This window comes from Mustela erminea, chromosome 7 (genome assembly GCF_009829155.1).
Source record: "Mustela erminea isolate mMusErm1 chromosome 7, mMusErm1.Pri, whole genome shotgun sequence".
Taxonomy (NCBI): Eukaryota; Metazoa; Chordata; class Mammalia; order Carnivora; family Mustelidae; genus Mustela; species Mustela erminea.
The window spans coordinates 121,118,931-121,136,866 of NC_045620.1; the positions used below are offsets into that span (position 1 = coordinate 121,118,931).

The 17,936-nt window shown below is 55.3% G+C and overlaps 1 protein-coding gene across 2 annotated transcripts in view; it reads left to right on the forward strand.

Annotated features, from left to right (window-relative positions):
- The first annotated feature begins 522 nt into the window (after positions 1-522).
- Positions 523-17,936, forward strand: part of CIB4 (calcium and integrin binding family member 4) — a 49,396-nt gene continuing 31,982 nt past the window's right edge. For both annotated transcript variants that reach the window (XM_032353797.1, XM_032353799.1), the window contains exons 1-3: positions 523-619; positions 1,078-1,112; positions 8,107-8,203. In XM_032353797.1, coding sequence (XP_032209688.1) covers positions 566-619; positions 1,078-1,112; positions 8,107-8,203 — 186 coding nt within the window. In that variant the 5' untranslated portion in view covers positions 523-565. The remainder of the gene's footprint in view (positions 620-1,077; positions 1,113-8,106; positions 8,204-17,936) is intronic.

Sequence of the window (17,936 nt, forward strand, 5' to 3'; positions counted from 1 at the left end):
GTTCCTGCAGGGACCCTGGCCGGCGGGGGAACGCCCTTTTCTGTGCTCTTTTGGTCCCCTCTTGAGGTTGGAGTCTAGGCTTATTCATCACTGTGTCCCCACACCTAGTCCAGTGTTTGGGATGTGGTTCTAGGAGCTAACATTACCGAGCACCTATAATGTGCCAACACTGCTGCTTATATTATTCAAATAATCCTCACCGCAATCACCGCAATCTCACGATTCTCACCTTCATTTCACAGATGAGGAAATGAAGATGCAGGGAGGTTGAGTAACTTGCCCAAGGTCACATGTCAGCATGCGGCCGATCTGGGATTTGAACCCAGGCAGTGGGTTCTTCAGCCAATATTATGACTCGCAATCCCACTATTGGGTTGTCTTTCTGGTGGTCCTTTTTGTGTAGGGGGGTGGCATCTATTGCCTTGAGAACCCAGAGAATCTGTCCCTTTGCCCACTCGGAGGCTCAAGGAGATGGGCAGAAGGTGGAATGTGGGCTACCATGGCAACTGGGTCACTGGTCACCTCCCCTGCTGAGCCCTGGGGCAGAGAGAAGCGTGGGGTTGGCATGGGGCAATGTTTGCGGCATCAGATGCACTGGGAGGACTTGGAAGAATACCAGGTGGGTAGATGAGGCGGAATGTTCTGGGCAGAGGTGAGGGGAGCCCCCGGAGACAGGTGGGTTGAGTGGGAAATGCTTGCCTGAGGCTGGAGAGTTTCCCAGGCAGCGTAGCAGGCACTGTCGCCTTTGCTAAACCCACATCCACTTGAGGCTGACCCGTCCTCCCAGACCTCCTCCTGCGTTTGTCTCCCGCTGCTCCAGAGCCCAGGGTTGTAGTCTCCACTTCACCCCTCTCTCCAGGTCTGTGCCGGCGTGCTCCCTCCCAAGGCGGTCAGAGCCTGGGGTTTGCTGCTCTGCCACCTCTGGAGGTCCGAGGGTTGGGGTACTTCCGTTTTGCCAGGTCTAGGATAAGAGCAGGGGCTTCTCCTCCCCAGGTCCCTGAAATTACCCCCTCTCCAAGGGGCCAGGTCCGGAACGGAGGGAGGAGGCAGGTCACTTCTCTCTGTGGTTTGTTGTAGGCCCTGACCTTCCTGACCAGAAATGAGATCCTGTGGTGAGTCGAGGGGCCCCCTTTCCCCCACCTTGAGCTGAGCGCTCGTCCTGGTAGGGTCACAGGCTGGTCCCTGAGTGTGGCCCCCGCCAGGCGCTGGGGGGCCCTGGAGACGAGACCAGCAGGCAGAGACAGACCCCAGCCCGGAGAGCCCAACTCCAGGATGCCAGGGCCCCAGTGGGGCTGAGAGAAGCCTCAGGCGTTAAGCCACCAGGCGCTCCAAGGCAGGATTTCTTCATAGAATCGCAGAAGTGAACGAGGCCCCTTGGGGTCATGGGCGGGGAGGAAGAAAGGACTTGGGAAACAGGTAAACAGGGATGGGCTCTAAGCCCTGGCTCCCGCTCCAAGCCTCTCTTCAGAGCCTGCTACGTGTCAGACACTGTGAGGGCCGCGGGAGCGTAACAGGGAGCAGCCCGCGGTGCCCGTCGTCATGCAGGTGACCGTCCAGCAGGGAAGGCTCCGGACAGAAGACGAGCGTCAGGCAGAGTGAGGGCAGCCGACGCCCTCCTCAATGGGGCCAGAGAGGTGCGAACGGCACGGTGTGTGGGTGCTCCGTCCAGGTCCAGGGCCGGGGACTGCAAAAGTCTTACGGGATTTTTTCTCTTGCCCTGCAGCTGCTCGGCACCCCTTCCCTGGCCCAGCACAAGACAGGCGCTCCGCTGGGTGGAGCTGAGCCGACAGGCTCTCTCCTCCGACCACTAGGCCCCCATGACAGGCAGGGATGAGCCCCCGGCCGGCTTCGGCGAGCCTCACTTGTCGGGTATGAACTGGAAGCTGAGGGACGCTGGCTGTTTGAAGAGAGCATTTAAAACTCTGCATTAGATCATGTCATCACAACGTTTCAGAACACCCGAGATCATGAGGAGAGGCGAAGAGCTTCCATAGAGAAAACAAAAACAAAACAAAACACACACACAGGGAAAAACTCCAATCCAGAGTGAAGTCCTAGTTAAACGAGTAATCAAGAGCGAATGTGAAGTAACGATTTTTTTGACATGCAAATTATTTTTTTTTAAGTTTTTTTTTTTTAAAATATTTTATTTATTTATTTGTCAGAGAGAGAGGAGTGAGAGTGAGCACAGGCAGAGGCAGAGGGAGAAGCAGGCTCCCTGCCGAGCAAGGAGCCCAATGTGGGACTCGATCCCAGGATGCTGGGATCATGACCTGAGATGAAGTCAGCTGCTTAACCAACTGAGCCACCCAGGCGTCCCTGCAAATTATTTTTTTTTTAAAAAATGACCTCTTAGGCATCTTGTCTGAGGAAACTTCTAGAGGGCATGCTCCATTAGCATGAGTAGGTAAATGGTGTTATTTTGGTAAGAGATACTGGTATATCTAGGATGCTTCTGTTTTTGTAAAACAAAAGGTTCTACATGTATGCACACACACACACACACACACACAGTACGCAAAGAGAGTATGTGTGGAAGGACACACACACGCAAGCCGATCACTGGTTAGCTTCCTGCAGGAGCCTGGGGTTCTGCCCGCATCGGCTTTAGCGTGGCTGCGTTGTTGGCAAGGTGAAGGGCGGCGCTGACGCACACCCGGGGACACCTTCAGGGGGTGAGGGAGCCAATGGCACGTGGTGCTCGAGGGAGACAGTGGCCCAGGGGGGCCGAGACTAAACCCCAGTCACTTTTGGACAATTGTCCTATGTGGCCTCCAAAGACACGTGGGGATTTTCCTATTAATGTGACAAAGACAGACAGCCTGGATGACGGTGCCATTGGAGAGGTCGGTCCAGCTGAAAAAAGCATCCAAGAGACTGACAGATACGAGTAGCCTCCGGACAAGGGTGCCTCTGCCCTCTTCCAATACTTTCCCACATTTTATTTATTTATTTATTTTTTACTTTTCCACCTTCTTATCTGTGCCATGCAGAGGACACAAAGGCCTGAAGGCCTAGTCACCAGATCTGCCGATGACGCATAGCGGAAGGTCAGACCACATGTGATGCTCTGGTCGGGGGGCCAGCCCCTTCACAGTCTGGGGCTGCCTTGGCGGGGTTTTCCGAGAAGGGGTCTGTCCACCCTCACTGTCTAGCCAGTGGGGATTTTCTGTCACAGCTTCTTCCTGTCACAGCAGTTCCAAGTCAGCCCTCCCTGACTTGTGATCGGATTGCTCCCCGAGCAGGCCCTGACTTCCAGATGTCTCTTGGGCTCAGCGCACAAGCTATTTGGGTCCCTATCTTCAGCCGTGGCCACAGACTCCACGTCTGAGGCCTGACCCCGGGAGGGCACTTGTGGCTTCCTTTAGACCTCCGGGGTTGGAGCCCAGGTTGGTCCGACTCAGTCTGAGCCATTTGGACTTCTCAGTGTCACTCAGGGACTGCTCCTGTGGGCTGTGTGCTGTGCTCGATCGTGGGCTGTGTGGGGGTCTGCTTGGGGAGCCTGAAGCTTTGTCCCTAGCCTCCGCATAGGCTGAAGTGGCCATAAGGACCGCTCTTTCCTCTTGGCACCCCAGAGGTCCCAATACTTCCCAGCCTCTAGGCCCTGTCCTGGCCATTAGCGTCTGGCCCTCCGGGAGCACCCATCACTGAGTCAAGGTCAGCAGGCAGCGTGGTTACAAGCTGGCTTCCCGGAAGCCAAAGGGCTAGGTTGGAGGTTCAGCTCTGCCCCTTCTAGCTGTGTGACTGTGGGTGCATTTCTTTGCTGAGCCTATTCCCACACTTATAAAAAGCGTGACATGAAAGTACTGGAAGCTAAGCTCCCATGGTTGTTATTAGGACGATTAAACGATCAAATGCATGTCAAAGGTCAGAGCAGCCCCGGGCACAGGGGTCCGTGCTTACTAGGGGCTGGCTGTTATTTTCATGCTTTTATTATCTCTCTTTTTCTGCAAATGAGGAAATTGGCTCAGAGAAATGAAGCGATTTGTTCAAGCCACACAGCTTGAAAGGAGCAGATCATAAAAGCCACCTTTTCAGGCTAAAGATAGGGCTATTTATGAAATGCCTGCAGTCTGTCCTGTAGGGCAAAGGACCACTGACCTCATGGCCCCCCGGAGCGGAGCCCAAAAGAGAGGAGGAGAGATGGAGCCTGGCACTGGAGCTGTGTTCTCAGTCCTGCCTGCAAGAGAGGAACGGGGAAGCTCATAGAACGTAGAGGTCCTGCCCCCATCTTGGCCTTGAATGAGAGTCTCTCGGGGTGGGTACGGGTGTTTCTAACATGGGACTCAGTTGAATATCACTAAGTAAAGACTCAGAGGCAAGGGGGCAGAGAAGGATATAGAAATAGCCATGGGCGGCCTGAAGCAGAGGGAGCAATGGGAGTCACCAAGTCTCTCATTTTACAGAGGGGAAACTGAGGCACAAGAGGGAATGTGGCAGAGTGTGAGCTATGGGGCCGGTCTCCCCGTCTCGGGCCTCGGAGCCTGCAGACAGCCCCTCCCTGTGTCTGGGAGAGAGCCACAGCCCGGGCTCCTTGATTTCTGGCAGGCTGAATGTGTGAGTTTTTCAAACGGCTTTGACTCTTGAGTCCATTAGTGATTAATTCAGAGTTCCATTTAGAGCCTGCTGATCCATATTTGGAGGAGGAGAACATTTTGTGGCGGCCGAGATGCAGCCACGATTCATCTGCGGGCAGCCCACCCACTCGGCGGCCTGGGAAGGCATGAAATCCAGGCCAGGCCCTCCCCAGAGCACCCCTCCCCAGAAAGCTTTGTGGGGGGGCGGGGCCGGGAGACTCGCACCTGGCTGTGGGGCGGATCCTTTAGGGGTGCGGCAGCACAGGCTGAAGAACCCGGTGTGCAGTTTGGCCCCCACACTCTCTCAAGCTGTATGACCTTGGGCACACCTTTTACACCCCCTAAGCCTCAGTTTACCCTTCTTTAGAAATGATCACCCCTGCACCTGTCCCTCAGGAATGTTGGAAAAATTGAGAAAATGTGCGTGAGTGCACCCAACACAGAGACCTGGTAAATGAGAGGAGGGGGTGGCCGTGGCCGTCACCCTTTTCCCCTAGCAGAGCCTCTGACCACCCCCTTCTCTGGGCTCCGAGGAATGGAGCTTCGGTCTGCCACTCTGGATTTAACACGTGCCACAGTGTGACCTGAAGCAAGTTATTTCTCCTCCTTGAGCCTCCGTTTCATCAGCGAAGGAGAGAGAGTGGCTCCTTCCTTGCAAGACTCATGCAAGTTCCATGAAAAATGCCCTTGAGCGCTGACGGCTCATGGCAGGCCACTCCCGGTGGGGAACCCCCGGTGGGGTCAAGGGAGCTGTCTGTTCTAGGCGCTGGCCACAACGGTGCAGGGGCTCAGAGAAGTCTTAAAAATTAGTAGAGCTTACTGAAAGTCAGTCTGCTTTTTCTCTCCTCAGGCCAGCAATTCTAATGACGACAGTGAGGAAACACACCTTTTGGCTAGGGCTGGCTGCTTCGGCCACCCCATCATATGCCCCCTCCCCTCTTGGGCCACGGACCCTCCAGGGACGCCGGCCTGCCTTTCCTGCTCTGTGCTCTGCAGTGCCCCCCACACTTGCCTGGAGAACGTTTCCCCTCACCTATTCTATACCCTCTTTTCGGCTGCCTCCCGAACTCCGCCAGAGCTGTCCCTGGTGATGAAGGTCCAGGGCCCCTGACAAGGCTGACAGAGCCTGTCCTTCATGAAGAGCCATGCGCCTTTCTGGCTCCTGTTTTCAGCCCTTCTCATGGGTCAGCACAGAGTCAGTGATGCTCCCTGTTGGGCAGCGTCAGGAAAGGAGTCAAGGTCTCTCTGCTCAGAGAGGTCAAGCAACTTGCCTCAGATCACACAGCTGGTGGGACAAGGATCATGGTCCCAACAGGTGCCCCTGACTGATCTGGCAGCATTCCAGCAGGAATCGGGAAACAGGCAGCATACTCAGCTGGGGGTCTTGAGCTCACGGAGGTTAAGCAACTGGCCATTGCTGCCTGGAAGGCCTGAGGAGCCCAGTGGGAGCTGGAGCTGTGGAAGGTGGAGGGCTCGTGCAGACACGGCCAACACCTGCCACGGCTGGAAGGGGTTGGGAGACCTCCGGTCTCCGGTGGGTGCCTCCCTTGGACCAAAGCCTATTGGAAGCGTCTGGACGCCACAGGGCAAGAGAGGTGGGATGCACCATAGAGACGGGAGTGGGGCCTGAGCAGGAGGGGGGAAAACAGAACAGGAGCACGGACACAGCTGAAGCGCTTGCCACTCTCCCAAGGCCGTGATCTAAAGGACATTTTGCCAGTCAGTGAGCTGTGAAAGCACGAGAGGCTAGAATGGGAACAGATCATGGCTCTGAGCTCTCCTGGGGTTGGGCCTCCATGTACCATGATCCGGGCCCTGGCCAGGGGGGCTCCCTCTCTATCTCCAGATCTCCACTTGTAAAATCACCCTCTGAATTCTTCTTTGAGTCGCCTGTCCCTAACTTCCGCCAGTCAGATTCGTCTGGTTCAGACACCACACACCATGCCGCCGACAGTGAGGCGCTGTTAGTCACTCACCCCGAGTATGAATTCGCTTGGCCCGGGGGCTGGCCTCCTGGCCCTGAGCTGAGGTGAGAGGCTGGATGGTGGGGGGAAGAGCAGGAAAGGAGGAGAGGGGAGAAGCGAACGTGGAGTGTGCAGGACATGAGGGGAAGAAGGGAGGGCGGGCCCGGGGACCAGGTCCGGTTAGAGGGCACCTCCCCACCCCCATCAAGGTCTAGGTCTGAGCGCCGAGAGTCTGGGCACTGGGTGCCTGAGCAGCAGGACAGGAACACAGACAGGCACATAGAGAGGCTCAGGGATCGGGAGAGGCAGGCACCGTGCTGACGTTTCTACGCCTCGTCTCGTGTTTGTGAAGGGAGATTAGAGGCCAGGGGCTGGGGGATCACAACGCTGCTCAAGGTCTCAGAGCTACCAGGGGGCAGACTCAGGACTTGAACTAGGTCTGTCTGGCCCTAGAGACTGTTTTTCACCAGCCTGTGGTTACCTCCCCCCCACCGCATGCACACTCGCTCACACGCACAGCCACACACTCACATGCACACTCGCTCACATGCACAGCCACACACACACACTCGCTCACACACAATCACACACCTGCACACTCATTCACATGCACAGCCACACACACACACACACACACACACACAGTCACAGGAAGGCCCTGCAGCCCCACCACAGCCCGTCAAACCCCCACCACAGCCCTCGAGATTGCCCATTTTCCGGATGATGAAACTCAGGCTCAGGAATGAAGGTCGCACAGCTCTGCTGCGGCACCACAGGGTCTGGGGTTCAGGCCACCATGTCTCCTCTCCACCGGCTGTCTCGGACGCTAGTCCTAAATGACCCAGGAGCCTCGACAGGAGGGGGCGGGAGGGCAGGAGGATGCAGCTCGTGCTCTCTTGGCCTGGGGGGTCCTGCACTCTCCTCCCGTCAGGCCACGGAGCCACCCCGCCCTCTGCCTGTCCCTCACAAGCAAAGCCAGTGTGGGCCTACAGCAGGGACACTGATCTCGGGGAGGTGAGGCCAGAGGCTTAGTCCTGCGGTCTCTGGAGACCACCTGCGGGGTAGGGCAGCTGTGTGATCCCCGGCGGCTGCTGCGGCTGCCCTGCCGGCTGGGCTCTAATCTGGGCTCAGCCACACCCACCGTGTGATGTCTTTTTTCCCGGACAAGGGCGGGGCTGGGCAGCTGGCCTGGGTGGCACGCTGGCTTCCCAAAGGCCCTGCTGGCTTCTCCATCTGTAAGTGAGGGACTGGACTGCGTGACCAGAGATGTCCCTTCCAGCTCTGACATCCTAGAACTAACACGTGTGTATTCTGTGCTACAGAGCACACTCACATACCTTTCCTCACGCTCGGCTCATCTTTGCACATCTCTCCCCCTCCCCCCACCCCCGCCACCCCAACGTGGGCCGGTCATACTGGATCCTCAAGGGTGTTTTTAGAAGCATGGACTGATGTCCAACTGCCTTTACTATGTCACTCAATTGTAAGTCCCCTTTCTCCAGATAGGCCTGCCGGAGAGGGGCACGTGGTCCTCTGTCCCCAGCTCACTCTGTCTCTCTTCTTAGCATCCATGACACCTTCCTGAAGCTCTGTCCCCCTGGGAAGTACTACAAGGAGGCAACACTGACCACAGACCAGGTCAGCTCCCTACCAGCCCTGAGGGTGAGTGCAGCATAGGGGAGGGGCTGGGCGTGCCACTGGGGTCCACGGAGGGGTGGAGGACCCTGGGGGTGGGGTGGGCATTGTGGCCCTGGGGGCATCTGGTGGCAGGCTCTCCAGAGGGGTTGGTGGGACCACCACGCAGGGCATGGTTTCCCAGCACTTCTCACATGCGTCTGGCCTCACTCTATGCTTACATCAGTCCCAGAGGCAGGACAGGTGTGAAAACTGTCACCATTTCTCAGGTGCATGAAGTGCATGAAGACAATGCCACTTGTTCCAGGTCTCATTGGGGAAGGGGGTGGGTCTTGCTGAGGCTCCAGGGCCTGTGATTCCCTCTTGAGCCTCGTCTTGGGCCCCCCCTCCGTCAGCTTCCTGCTGACACTTTACTCGACCCCTCCCACCCAGAGGACCCGCACCGGCCAGCTCTATCTGCTGTCCTTTATGCCGCAAGCCGGGTAAGTGGGAAGGTCGGGATCCCCTGCAGAACAACCTGCGTCTTGGGGAAGCCAGGGTGTCACGCCAGTCCATCTGCCCAGCCCCCTCCTCAGCCCTTTTCTGCTCAGGCTGCTTCAGTGAACTAGGGTTTTTCTAGAAGGACTGAGAACCTTCTCAGTTTCTTCCTGAGAAGCCAGGAGCAGGACTTGGAGCCCCGTGACTGTGGTCCCAAGCTGCCTCCTTCCAACTCCAGGTGTGACTACAGGAAAGAAGGACACGTGCATTTCTGTCCTTGTCTCCCTCATCCTCTCCCCGTCAGTGGAGCCAACCCTCCCTGACCTGAGAGAGGTGGGCCAAATGTTCCTATCTTCTCCTGGATTTCCCGCACTTTCCTGAGTTAAATCTCATAACCCTTATACCCAGTTTGCATACGCCCGCCCTGCCCTTGTCAGAGCAGAGTCCTTGTCCAAACCCACATCTCAGTCTCCCCACCTGTGAAATGGGCGGAATGGTGGGGGTGGCTGGGAGTTGTTTCCCTCTGCTCCCCAAGGCTCCCCAAGGTCCCCGAAGTCTAAAGGCTGTGCTGACACAAGCTGTTAATGCTCCCCATTCCCAACTTTAAGTACCATCTTAAATTTTTGGTTCCTGATGTGAAAAGGCCCTGCCCTTCCCCCGAAGCACCTAGAAGAGCCCGAAGGTGCACCATAAAAGGGCTCCTTAATCACGTCTAAGATTTGCAATTAAAATGTGTCCGGCACTCAGAAGGACGACGTCAGGTTAACTAATCACGGTGGTGTCAGGCTTCCTGATGTTTCATTCTGATCTCAGAGGAATAATGGTTTGAATCTGTCATTGTGCAATGAGAGGCCATCCTCACTTCTGTCTGGAACAAGATGGGCCTGAGAGCTGCGGGCCCCTCTAGGAAGAGGGCTTGGGGCTCGGGTGGGGCAGGCGGGGGGGGGGGGGAGAGAGCACAGGTGGAAGGAGCATGCATTCAGCGCGGGCTCTGCGCCTCTCCGAAGTGCCGGACCTTGTGCTGGGCAGAGACAGAGAAAGAGCACAGAGCTAGGTCCTTGACATGGAGGCAGGAACAGAGAAGACAAAGGAATAGGAAAGGGTGTTGAGGGGAAGGGGGACGGGGCAGCTGAGAGCTGGGGTCTCCGAGAGGAAAGGAGCCCAGTACTCAAAAAGGTGAGATAATTGGAGAATCTGCCCGTGCCAGACACAAAATGGGGAGCTTGTCCTCCTGGCACCCCCTGTTCTCGTACACACCCTCACCCACACAGGCTCACCTCCATCTCCCCACCCCCCACACATGTGCTGCCTCGGTGGGGGTGGTGGGGGGGGTCACTCAGAGCTAGACTGTCCACGCAGTGCCAGGCTGAGGGGCAGCCTGAATGGAAGCTTCTGCCCTCTGTTCTCCAGCGTCACTGGGCAGTCCCAGAGTATCCGAATGCAAAGCCTGGCAAGAGACCCAGAGGCCACCCAGCCTAATCACTGCCAAATGCTCTCTGCCCTGGTTTTACCCATCAGAGAACTGAAACCTGGAGTGGGAAGCACCTTGCTCAGGCTGGGTGACTGCAGAGCCTGGACCGGCTCTGACCCACTTCTAACCAGGGCCTCCACCTCTGATCAGGGCTTGGCTCGGTGCTGATAGTGTGCCTGGGGTGGCAAGGTGCCCTGGGGGACTCAAGGGGAGCGCCTGGCAAAGACCCGCCCTGGAGGGCTGACATGGAGAGTGCTGGGGGACGCGTGGGCCAGCACCCTGCATAGCCCCAGAACACCCTGGTGGGGCCTGGGGTCTCTGTTCTGAGCTCCCAAGGAGCAACGCCTGGACCCAGAGGGCTGGGTCAGGGCCCAGCTCCCTCACTCCACCTGGGACCTCTTCCTCTAAGCCTGAATCCCTGTTGGTAAGACAGCGTGTTTGTCCTGTGCCATGTATCAGCATGTGCAGGGCTAAACCGTGGTCCTCTGCACCAGGAGTGGTGGGAGGGCGGTGGGCAGGGGTGCGGGCAGGGAGCACCCGCCCGGGCCACCTCTGCAGCCCTGGACCCCCACGCTGGACAGCGGCTGGGAATGGAGACAGGGTCTTGGGACAAGCCTACACTTTTAATATTACTTATTTCGCCCTTCTAAATGGCCTTTATTTTATTCTGTTGCGCAACTAGAAACCAGATCATTGTAGGAAAACACAGAAAAGCAAAAATACAATTAAAAGCTGTCAGGAAGCCCACCTCAAGGGATGATCATCACGATCAATTTGCCTTATTTCCCTCCTTAATTTTCTCTAAGCAGATACATAAGTGTTTATTAAGGGTTTCTTGGGATCACTTTGACTTTTTTGTATGTTGCTTCCTCCTCCCCCCCTCCCCCTCCCCCACCCGGTTCCTCTTTTGGTTTCTTTGTTTCTTTTCGAACTGGTTCTGAACAGCCAGAACCATCTCATGAATTTAGGACACTAAGCCACTGCCACATCTAGAGAACGAGGGGACAGGACCTGCGGCCAGGAGCCGAAGGGCTGGGTTCGAACTCCCCTTGCTAGCCACACGATCTAAGGCGAGCCACGTCACAAGAGGAATGAACCGTGAATCAGAGTGGAAACAAATAGACACCGGGCAGAGAAGACGGGGTGGGAGCGGAGCCGCGCGGGGCCTGTTTCCCCGCAGGTGTGGGGTCTGGTTCTAGGTGCTCCCAGGTGTGGCCCTGGGTCCAAGGATGCAAGTTTCTCAACGTTACGAGGAAGAGTGCAGTGAGCACAAGCTCCCTATCCCCGCCGGGCGCGAAACGGGCCGACAGGCATTTAGCGGGGATGTTCTAGTGCACGCCTAGGTATGAACAAGAAACTGACCCCGTGCGTGGTGCCCTCTTCACTGCCCGAGCCAGTGGTTCCGGCCCTGCGACACCTTCTTACTCTCTTTTGTGTTGGCCACCACGGTATGTCTCAGACTTCGGACTTTTCATAGTCCAATAAAATTTCCAAAATACATTTTTTTCTTTTTTTGAGGAAGAACTAGCTAGAGATGCCAACTTTCCTAATTTTGCCAAGTAAGGACATTTAAAAACGATGTGATCCACAATCACCACCATTTCATTTTTTAAAAATGTTCATTTCAGAGCAAAAATACAAGAAGGCGCTAATCCCAGGCACAAGAACGGCTCTTTCCATATACATCTCTTCTTGTCATTTTCCTACTTTCGCCACCAGTCTATCAAGCACATTGTCACAGGCCGTCCCTGGTCCTGAGACCAGCTTTGGGGGATTTAGATCTAGGACTAAATTTCCCTCCATGTCTTTCCAATCTTGGTCAAAGGGGGAAGATTGCTTCCCGAAATGAGCAAGGAGAGGCTTGCTGGGGGGTGGGGGCCTGAACGTCCCTGTTGTGTCCTCTACCGGCCCAGTGATGGGAGCTGCATGACTCACACTGCCCAGAACATGTCTCTGGAAAAAGCTGTGAGAATTGGGCCCCAGGGAGCTCCCGGTACGGCTATAAGTTGGCTCAGGGGGTTGAGTGGTCTGGGAAGAGAGTCCTGTTTTCTTAACTTGAATTCACTCGTGGAAAAATGGGTTGGTTAATATTGGGAAGGGTCTATTGGTCAGCAGAGAGCAAGGAAGGAGAATGGCCTGGGCGGCCGAGGACAGTGGGAAAAACCAGATGACGGGGACACAGTGGTCCCTTCTCACTCAGAAATTTCTGTTTTCTCTTTGCGGCTTTCTTTGGTGTATTTAAAAACAATGTTTCTGTTCTTGTAAATAATGATCTTGCTTTCTGTAAACTTGGATGAGAAGTGGTGCAGTGTGACCTGGGTTTCTGGTTTCCAGGCCCAGGACGGTGGGTGGTAGCATCTGGGCAGATCCCAAGGTCTCAGCCTTTGGGATGGAGGCTCGAACAGTGCTGCTCTGGCCTCTCCCCAGTTCCCACTCTGGAGTTCCTGAGGGCAAGTGGTCTGTGCCCAGTCTGGCCTCCACTACGTTTCCCCCCAGCATCAACTCCGCAAGCACAGAGAGGTTTAGGAACCTGCCTGAGGTGTCAGGAGGTTCTGTGGGTTCCAAGGTTTCAGCTCCACATCCTTGGTTTCTAGCTGTCCCCAGGTTTTCTGAACCTTTCTGATGCCTGCTGATAGGCTGGGCCTGGCTCCTTAGACTAGCTGGCAAAGAACCCCTTCCCAAGGCTTTCGGCAAATCAGGAGTCCTCATGCTTATTCAGGCTTTCGAGAAATGACCAGCGTAGCAGAGGCAGGGAGGGGAACATGTTTTTTTAAAATTTAAGATATTTTTCTCTTTTTTTTTTTTTTAGTTTTTAAATCAAAATTATTTATGCATGCCAAGAGTCAAGTTGCCCTCTGGGGGTCACCCTCAATTCCCTTCTCTGGAAAGAAACCATTTGAGGCTCTTAGCTGGTTCTTGGTCCTTGCCTTTATATCTCTGGAGAGTACTCTTTATGGCCCCTTCTTAATACCTCCACCTTTGACCTCCCCCTAGAGAAGAGGTTCAGCTCTTCCCTCCCCTACCTGACCCCCCACATGACTCCCATCCCTTACATCACCCCTAGTGTAGCTATATAAGTATTTCGATTAGATCGGTATTCGATGTTTACGTGATAATAATTATATATGCTCCTCGGAGCTGAGCCAGGAAATAGACTACGGTTACTTTTCTCTGTCTGCACGTTTTCTGTTGTCGTCTTTCCTGGATGTAATCATTGTTTTTGCTTAAGTTTCTGTGTACTTACCATTAGGCCAACACCAAACCTCTGCCGATCACCTCAAAATCTCCTCTAATTAAAGGCTTTCAGAACAGAGACGCTCTTTGTACCTTCCACTTTCTCAAAGAAATTTCTCTTGGAGCCTTCGGAGCTGCTCTAGACAGGGCCAGGTGGCCCCCTAAGCCTGGTCCTTGTTGTCCTAGACTCTGGTCACGTCTCCCTTGGATCTTCCTTCCCTGTCTTCCTCTCTCTGCATAACCCCTTGTTTTGGTGGCGCATCCTTTAGTAGCCTCCTGATAAAGGGCTCGCAGAGGTAAATGTCTTGCCACCTTCCATACGCCTTACATGGCTGATAATGTCTTTACTCTCCGCTCGCACTTGATGGAGAGTTTATGTGGAACTGACCTCTCGGCTGCTTGTCATTTTCCCTGGCGTTGGGAAAGCAGCACTTAGGTGCATTTCAGCGTTCGCTGTTGTTACTGAGAAGTCCAAAGCCTTTCTGTTTCCTGACCTTGTTTTGTAACTCGATTTTTTTTCTTTCTGGGAACTTGCGGGCTCTTCTCTTTGGCCTTGGGATTCTGAAATTCCCACCGATGCGAGGTGGTGTGGGTCCTTCTCCCTCTCCCCATGCACCGGGCACCCAGAGGACCCGCTTGGTCTGGAAACTGTCATTCAGACTAGGATGTTTCCATGGATTGTTTTCTTTGATAACTCTCCCCTGGTGTCTTCTTTGTTCTCTCTTTCTGGAACTCTAATATCCTGCTGTTGTACATCAGGGATCGCCCTTTACTTTTTATCTCCTCTCTCATTTTTCATCTTCATCTCTTTGCTCCTCTTTCTGGGAGATTTTTCTCAACTTTATCTACAACCTTTTAATTTAGTTTTTCACTTCTGCCCTTATGCTTTTAATTTCCAAAGGCTCCTTCCCCCCTCCCCACCCCATTTTAAAATAGTATTTTCTTTTTCCTGGATGCAATGTCTTATCCGATCTTTTCTCCCTGGTGCCTCACCACCCCTCCACACCCCCCAGCTTGCTTGGGTCTCCATCATCTGTGTCAGAGGCCTTCCCTGGCTATCTGGTAACCGTGGGCTTGCAGTGGAGAGTAGGGGCTGGTTGCTAGCAAGCTGCGTCAAAGCTAGAGTCCCTGGGTAAGCTTTTGACTGGGAGCTCCCCCGGAGACAGAGCAGTGTGGGGTGACCATTTCTTGAGGTGTCCCGAGAGAGGAAGACAGGAAAGTTCTGAAAGGAGGGCTGCTGGAGTCTCAGGCTTCTGCTTATCTATTTATTTAATCCCCAGTTTTCAACATGACTGATCCCCCCACCCCCCGCCCCACGGAAGGTCCCTCTTAGACTCTCCAGTGTACAACCTTCCAGTCTGGTACAGGAGCTGGGCAGAACCAGCCACCCAGAGTCCAGCAGAGGGGACTAGAACTCGAAAGCTTTCAACGCACTTTTTTAATTTTTTTATTTTTTAAAGATTTTATTTATTTGACAGAGAGAGATCACAAGTAGAGAGAGGGAGGAGGAAGCAGGCTCCCTGCCTAGCCGAGAGCCCGATGCAGGACTCGATCCCAGGACCCTGAGATCATGACCTGAGCTGAAGGCAGAGGCTTAATCCACAGAGCCACCCAGGCAGCCCCTCAACACACCTTTAATGAGTCCTTTTCCAACCTCTGTGTATTTCCAGTGCTTCCAGGTACTTCCAGTTCCAGAGCCTTTCAAGGATCCTGGGATGTAGGAAAGGCTGCTAACCAGCTTCTCTCACTGGGGGCTCAGCGGGGGGCCCTCTCCTGCCTGCCCGGTCAGTGACGGCTTCCTGTGTGTGTCAGAGCACTGCTGTTCTCTGCGTCCTCCCTGTTTTCCTGTGGGTGATGCCTCTAAAAACTCCCTTTCACTGGAGTTGTAGTGGGTGTCAGAGAGAGTGAAAATAGACGCAAGTGTTCAACCCGTCATCTTTACCCAGGAATAACACCTGCATTCCCGATGATCAGTAAAGCATTACGAAAACAGCCTCCCCGCCCGGTAGCTGTCTCAGAACATGCCACGCGCCGCAGCAGCTGCCCCCAGAACCGTCCCGCTCCCCGCTCCCCGCCTCGCCAATGCTCCTCTGGGCTGGTGTCCTCAGAGCTCCTGGGTGGCTGATTCTCCTTCCTGTCCCCACCTCACCCTCCAGCTGAGCCAGGCGACTCTGGGAGCCCCACCCTCCCCAGGACCCCTGGCAAACGACGCTGCTGCTCGTCCAGTTGATTTCATCACCAAGGCGACATTCCCGCAGCTGAGACACGTTTGTGGACTCAGCCTGATGAGCAGGGTTCTCACATCCGGTTCTCAGCTGTTTACCCTACAAATAGGTATTATTTCCCGTGCGTTATGCACTGAGTGAGGTCTCGGGGGCTTCCTTGCTAACGGAATTCTGCGTTAGGAACAAACAGGAGAATCACAAACCATGGAGGCTTGGCGGAGCTCAGATCCTTGACCCCCATGCCAAGTGCTGCGTCCCAGATGGGTACATCCAGGCTACTGGGGGGGTGGGGGGTGGATAGACGTGTAGTGCTACCTGGAGAGACCCAGCCCAAGACACTTGGCCATCTCTGTCAGGGTCTCCTCCCCTCTTCTCAGGCTGTTGAATGACCACTGGGGTAGCCAGGCACGTCTAGGCACCCCTCCCTGGAAGGACCTCCCTAGAGCTGTCCTGCGACTGGTCCAGGGCCGGGGATCGGCCCAGAAATGCCTGCAGGTCAACTCTCCCAGCAGCCTTGGCCAGCTGAGTTTTTATCTGAATTGACAGCTGGGAGAGCAGAGGGTCAAGGAGGGGGAGGCAATTCGTCTAGTGAAATCTCTGCTGCTATAAATGACCCTCTTGCTTCGTCTGGAAGGGGGCCCAGGGGCCTGGGGGGTTCCCGAGCCCCTTTTTCATGGCAGATGGCATGCCTGGAGAGACTTGGCCTCTGCCCGTCCAGCCAAGAAGAGATGGGGATGGTGGGGAGGCAGTGCCTGGACGCTGGGAGTCTTCCTGGTACATTTTTTGGATCAACTTTGTCAGCCCTTTGTGTGGCTACCAGCTCAGGACCCATCCTGAGGATGGACAGACCTTACAGCTGAAGAAACCAAGGCCCACAGACAGCACATGCGAGGTCGAAGGGAAGGCGGAGCCAAGGCTGGAACCCAGGCCTCCTGCTTGAGACTAGACCATTTCGGTGCCATGCCTCTCAGTCTGAGCTCCTCCCAAGGAAGCTCCTGCTGAGGTTGGCTCCCTGGTGAGGAGCTCACCTGCCCGCTCCTAACCTTGACCTCAGGGCAGTCCTCTGAGCACAGGTACTTAGCCAGAGGGCAGAGCCAGGAGCACAGAGGGGCAGGCTGCATGCCAAGAGGGGGTGTCTGATCACCCACCGCAGGGGCCAGGACAGCTGGACCCAGGGGTAATCCCCAGGCTGTATTTAGGCCACTGCCCTGGGCCCTCCCTCCTGCTCCACTGTTCTCCCTGGCTTGCTAACAAAGGAAGCAGATTGGATGGTTACAGCAATTCTGCTTTCCGGCCCCAAACGTCTACTGCCCAGAGTGATATGCTTCATGGTCATGAGCCCCTTCGCGTGTTCTCCTGTATGTGATTCTCACAGTGGGTCTGTAAAACACAGAGGTACAGTCCCATTCTACAGATGAGGGAACTGAGTCTGTGGGAAGTTCAAAGCTCCACCCAAGACCACACAATCGCAAAAATACGTCTGTTCCTTCTTCTCCATCTTCTGGGGGCAGATGAAGTCAGGGTCCCCAAGCAGATCATCATGCATGTGTCTGGGCACATGCACGGCCGGAGGAGGAAGCAGCATGGGAAGGAGCTGGTGGCCTGGACCGTGGGTGACTGAGGGAGGAATGGCTTTTCCCATCACTGGCTACGATGCCCTTCCCAGCCCTCCTTGGAGACAGATCACACTGTGTGTTTCATATACTGGGGAGGCCCGTACTGAGTCCCAGCTCATTTCTTCAGGGCCCCTCCCAGAACCCAGCATCTCAGGCTCCCATGGCAGGCCTAGGAATTGCCTGAATCCCAAGTCCTCAAGCCCTGCCCCACCCCCATTGCCCAGACTCCAGAGCGGGACAAATACTCCACTGAGCAAGAAGAGAGAACAAAGGGGCAGCCCTGGCCTGCGAGCACCCCAGCTCAGCCCCCCAGGCTCCCACCCAGAGGCCCCACTGTCTAGGCCATGAGGTCACTCTGAGCCTTTCATCTCATAGGAGAGAAGGAAGTGGGATCCCAAGCACCCCCTCCCAAAATAAATACTGGATGCTGATCAGAGACCTAGCGCCTCCCCAGAGAAGACCCAGGGCTGCAGTAGCTCGGCCATCGTGGTCCGTTCCTGGGGTCCGCTAGGGAGAGCTCAGGCCAGCTGGGCCCCCTGCCCTACCCTCCCCGCCTGCCCTGGACTCTGTGCTGTGCCAGGCCCTGTGCCGGGAAGCCATGCACACATCCTCTCATGGAATCCTCAGGGTAACTGGTGAGGAGGGAGTTGTTACCCTCACTTAGAGCTGGGAGGCAGAGGAGCAAAGGGTTTAAGCAACCCCAGTCCCACAGCTGATGAAGGGCCGCAGTCTCCCCG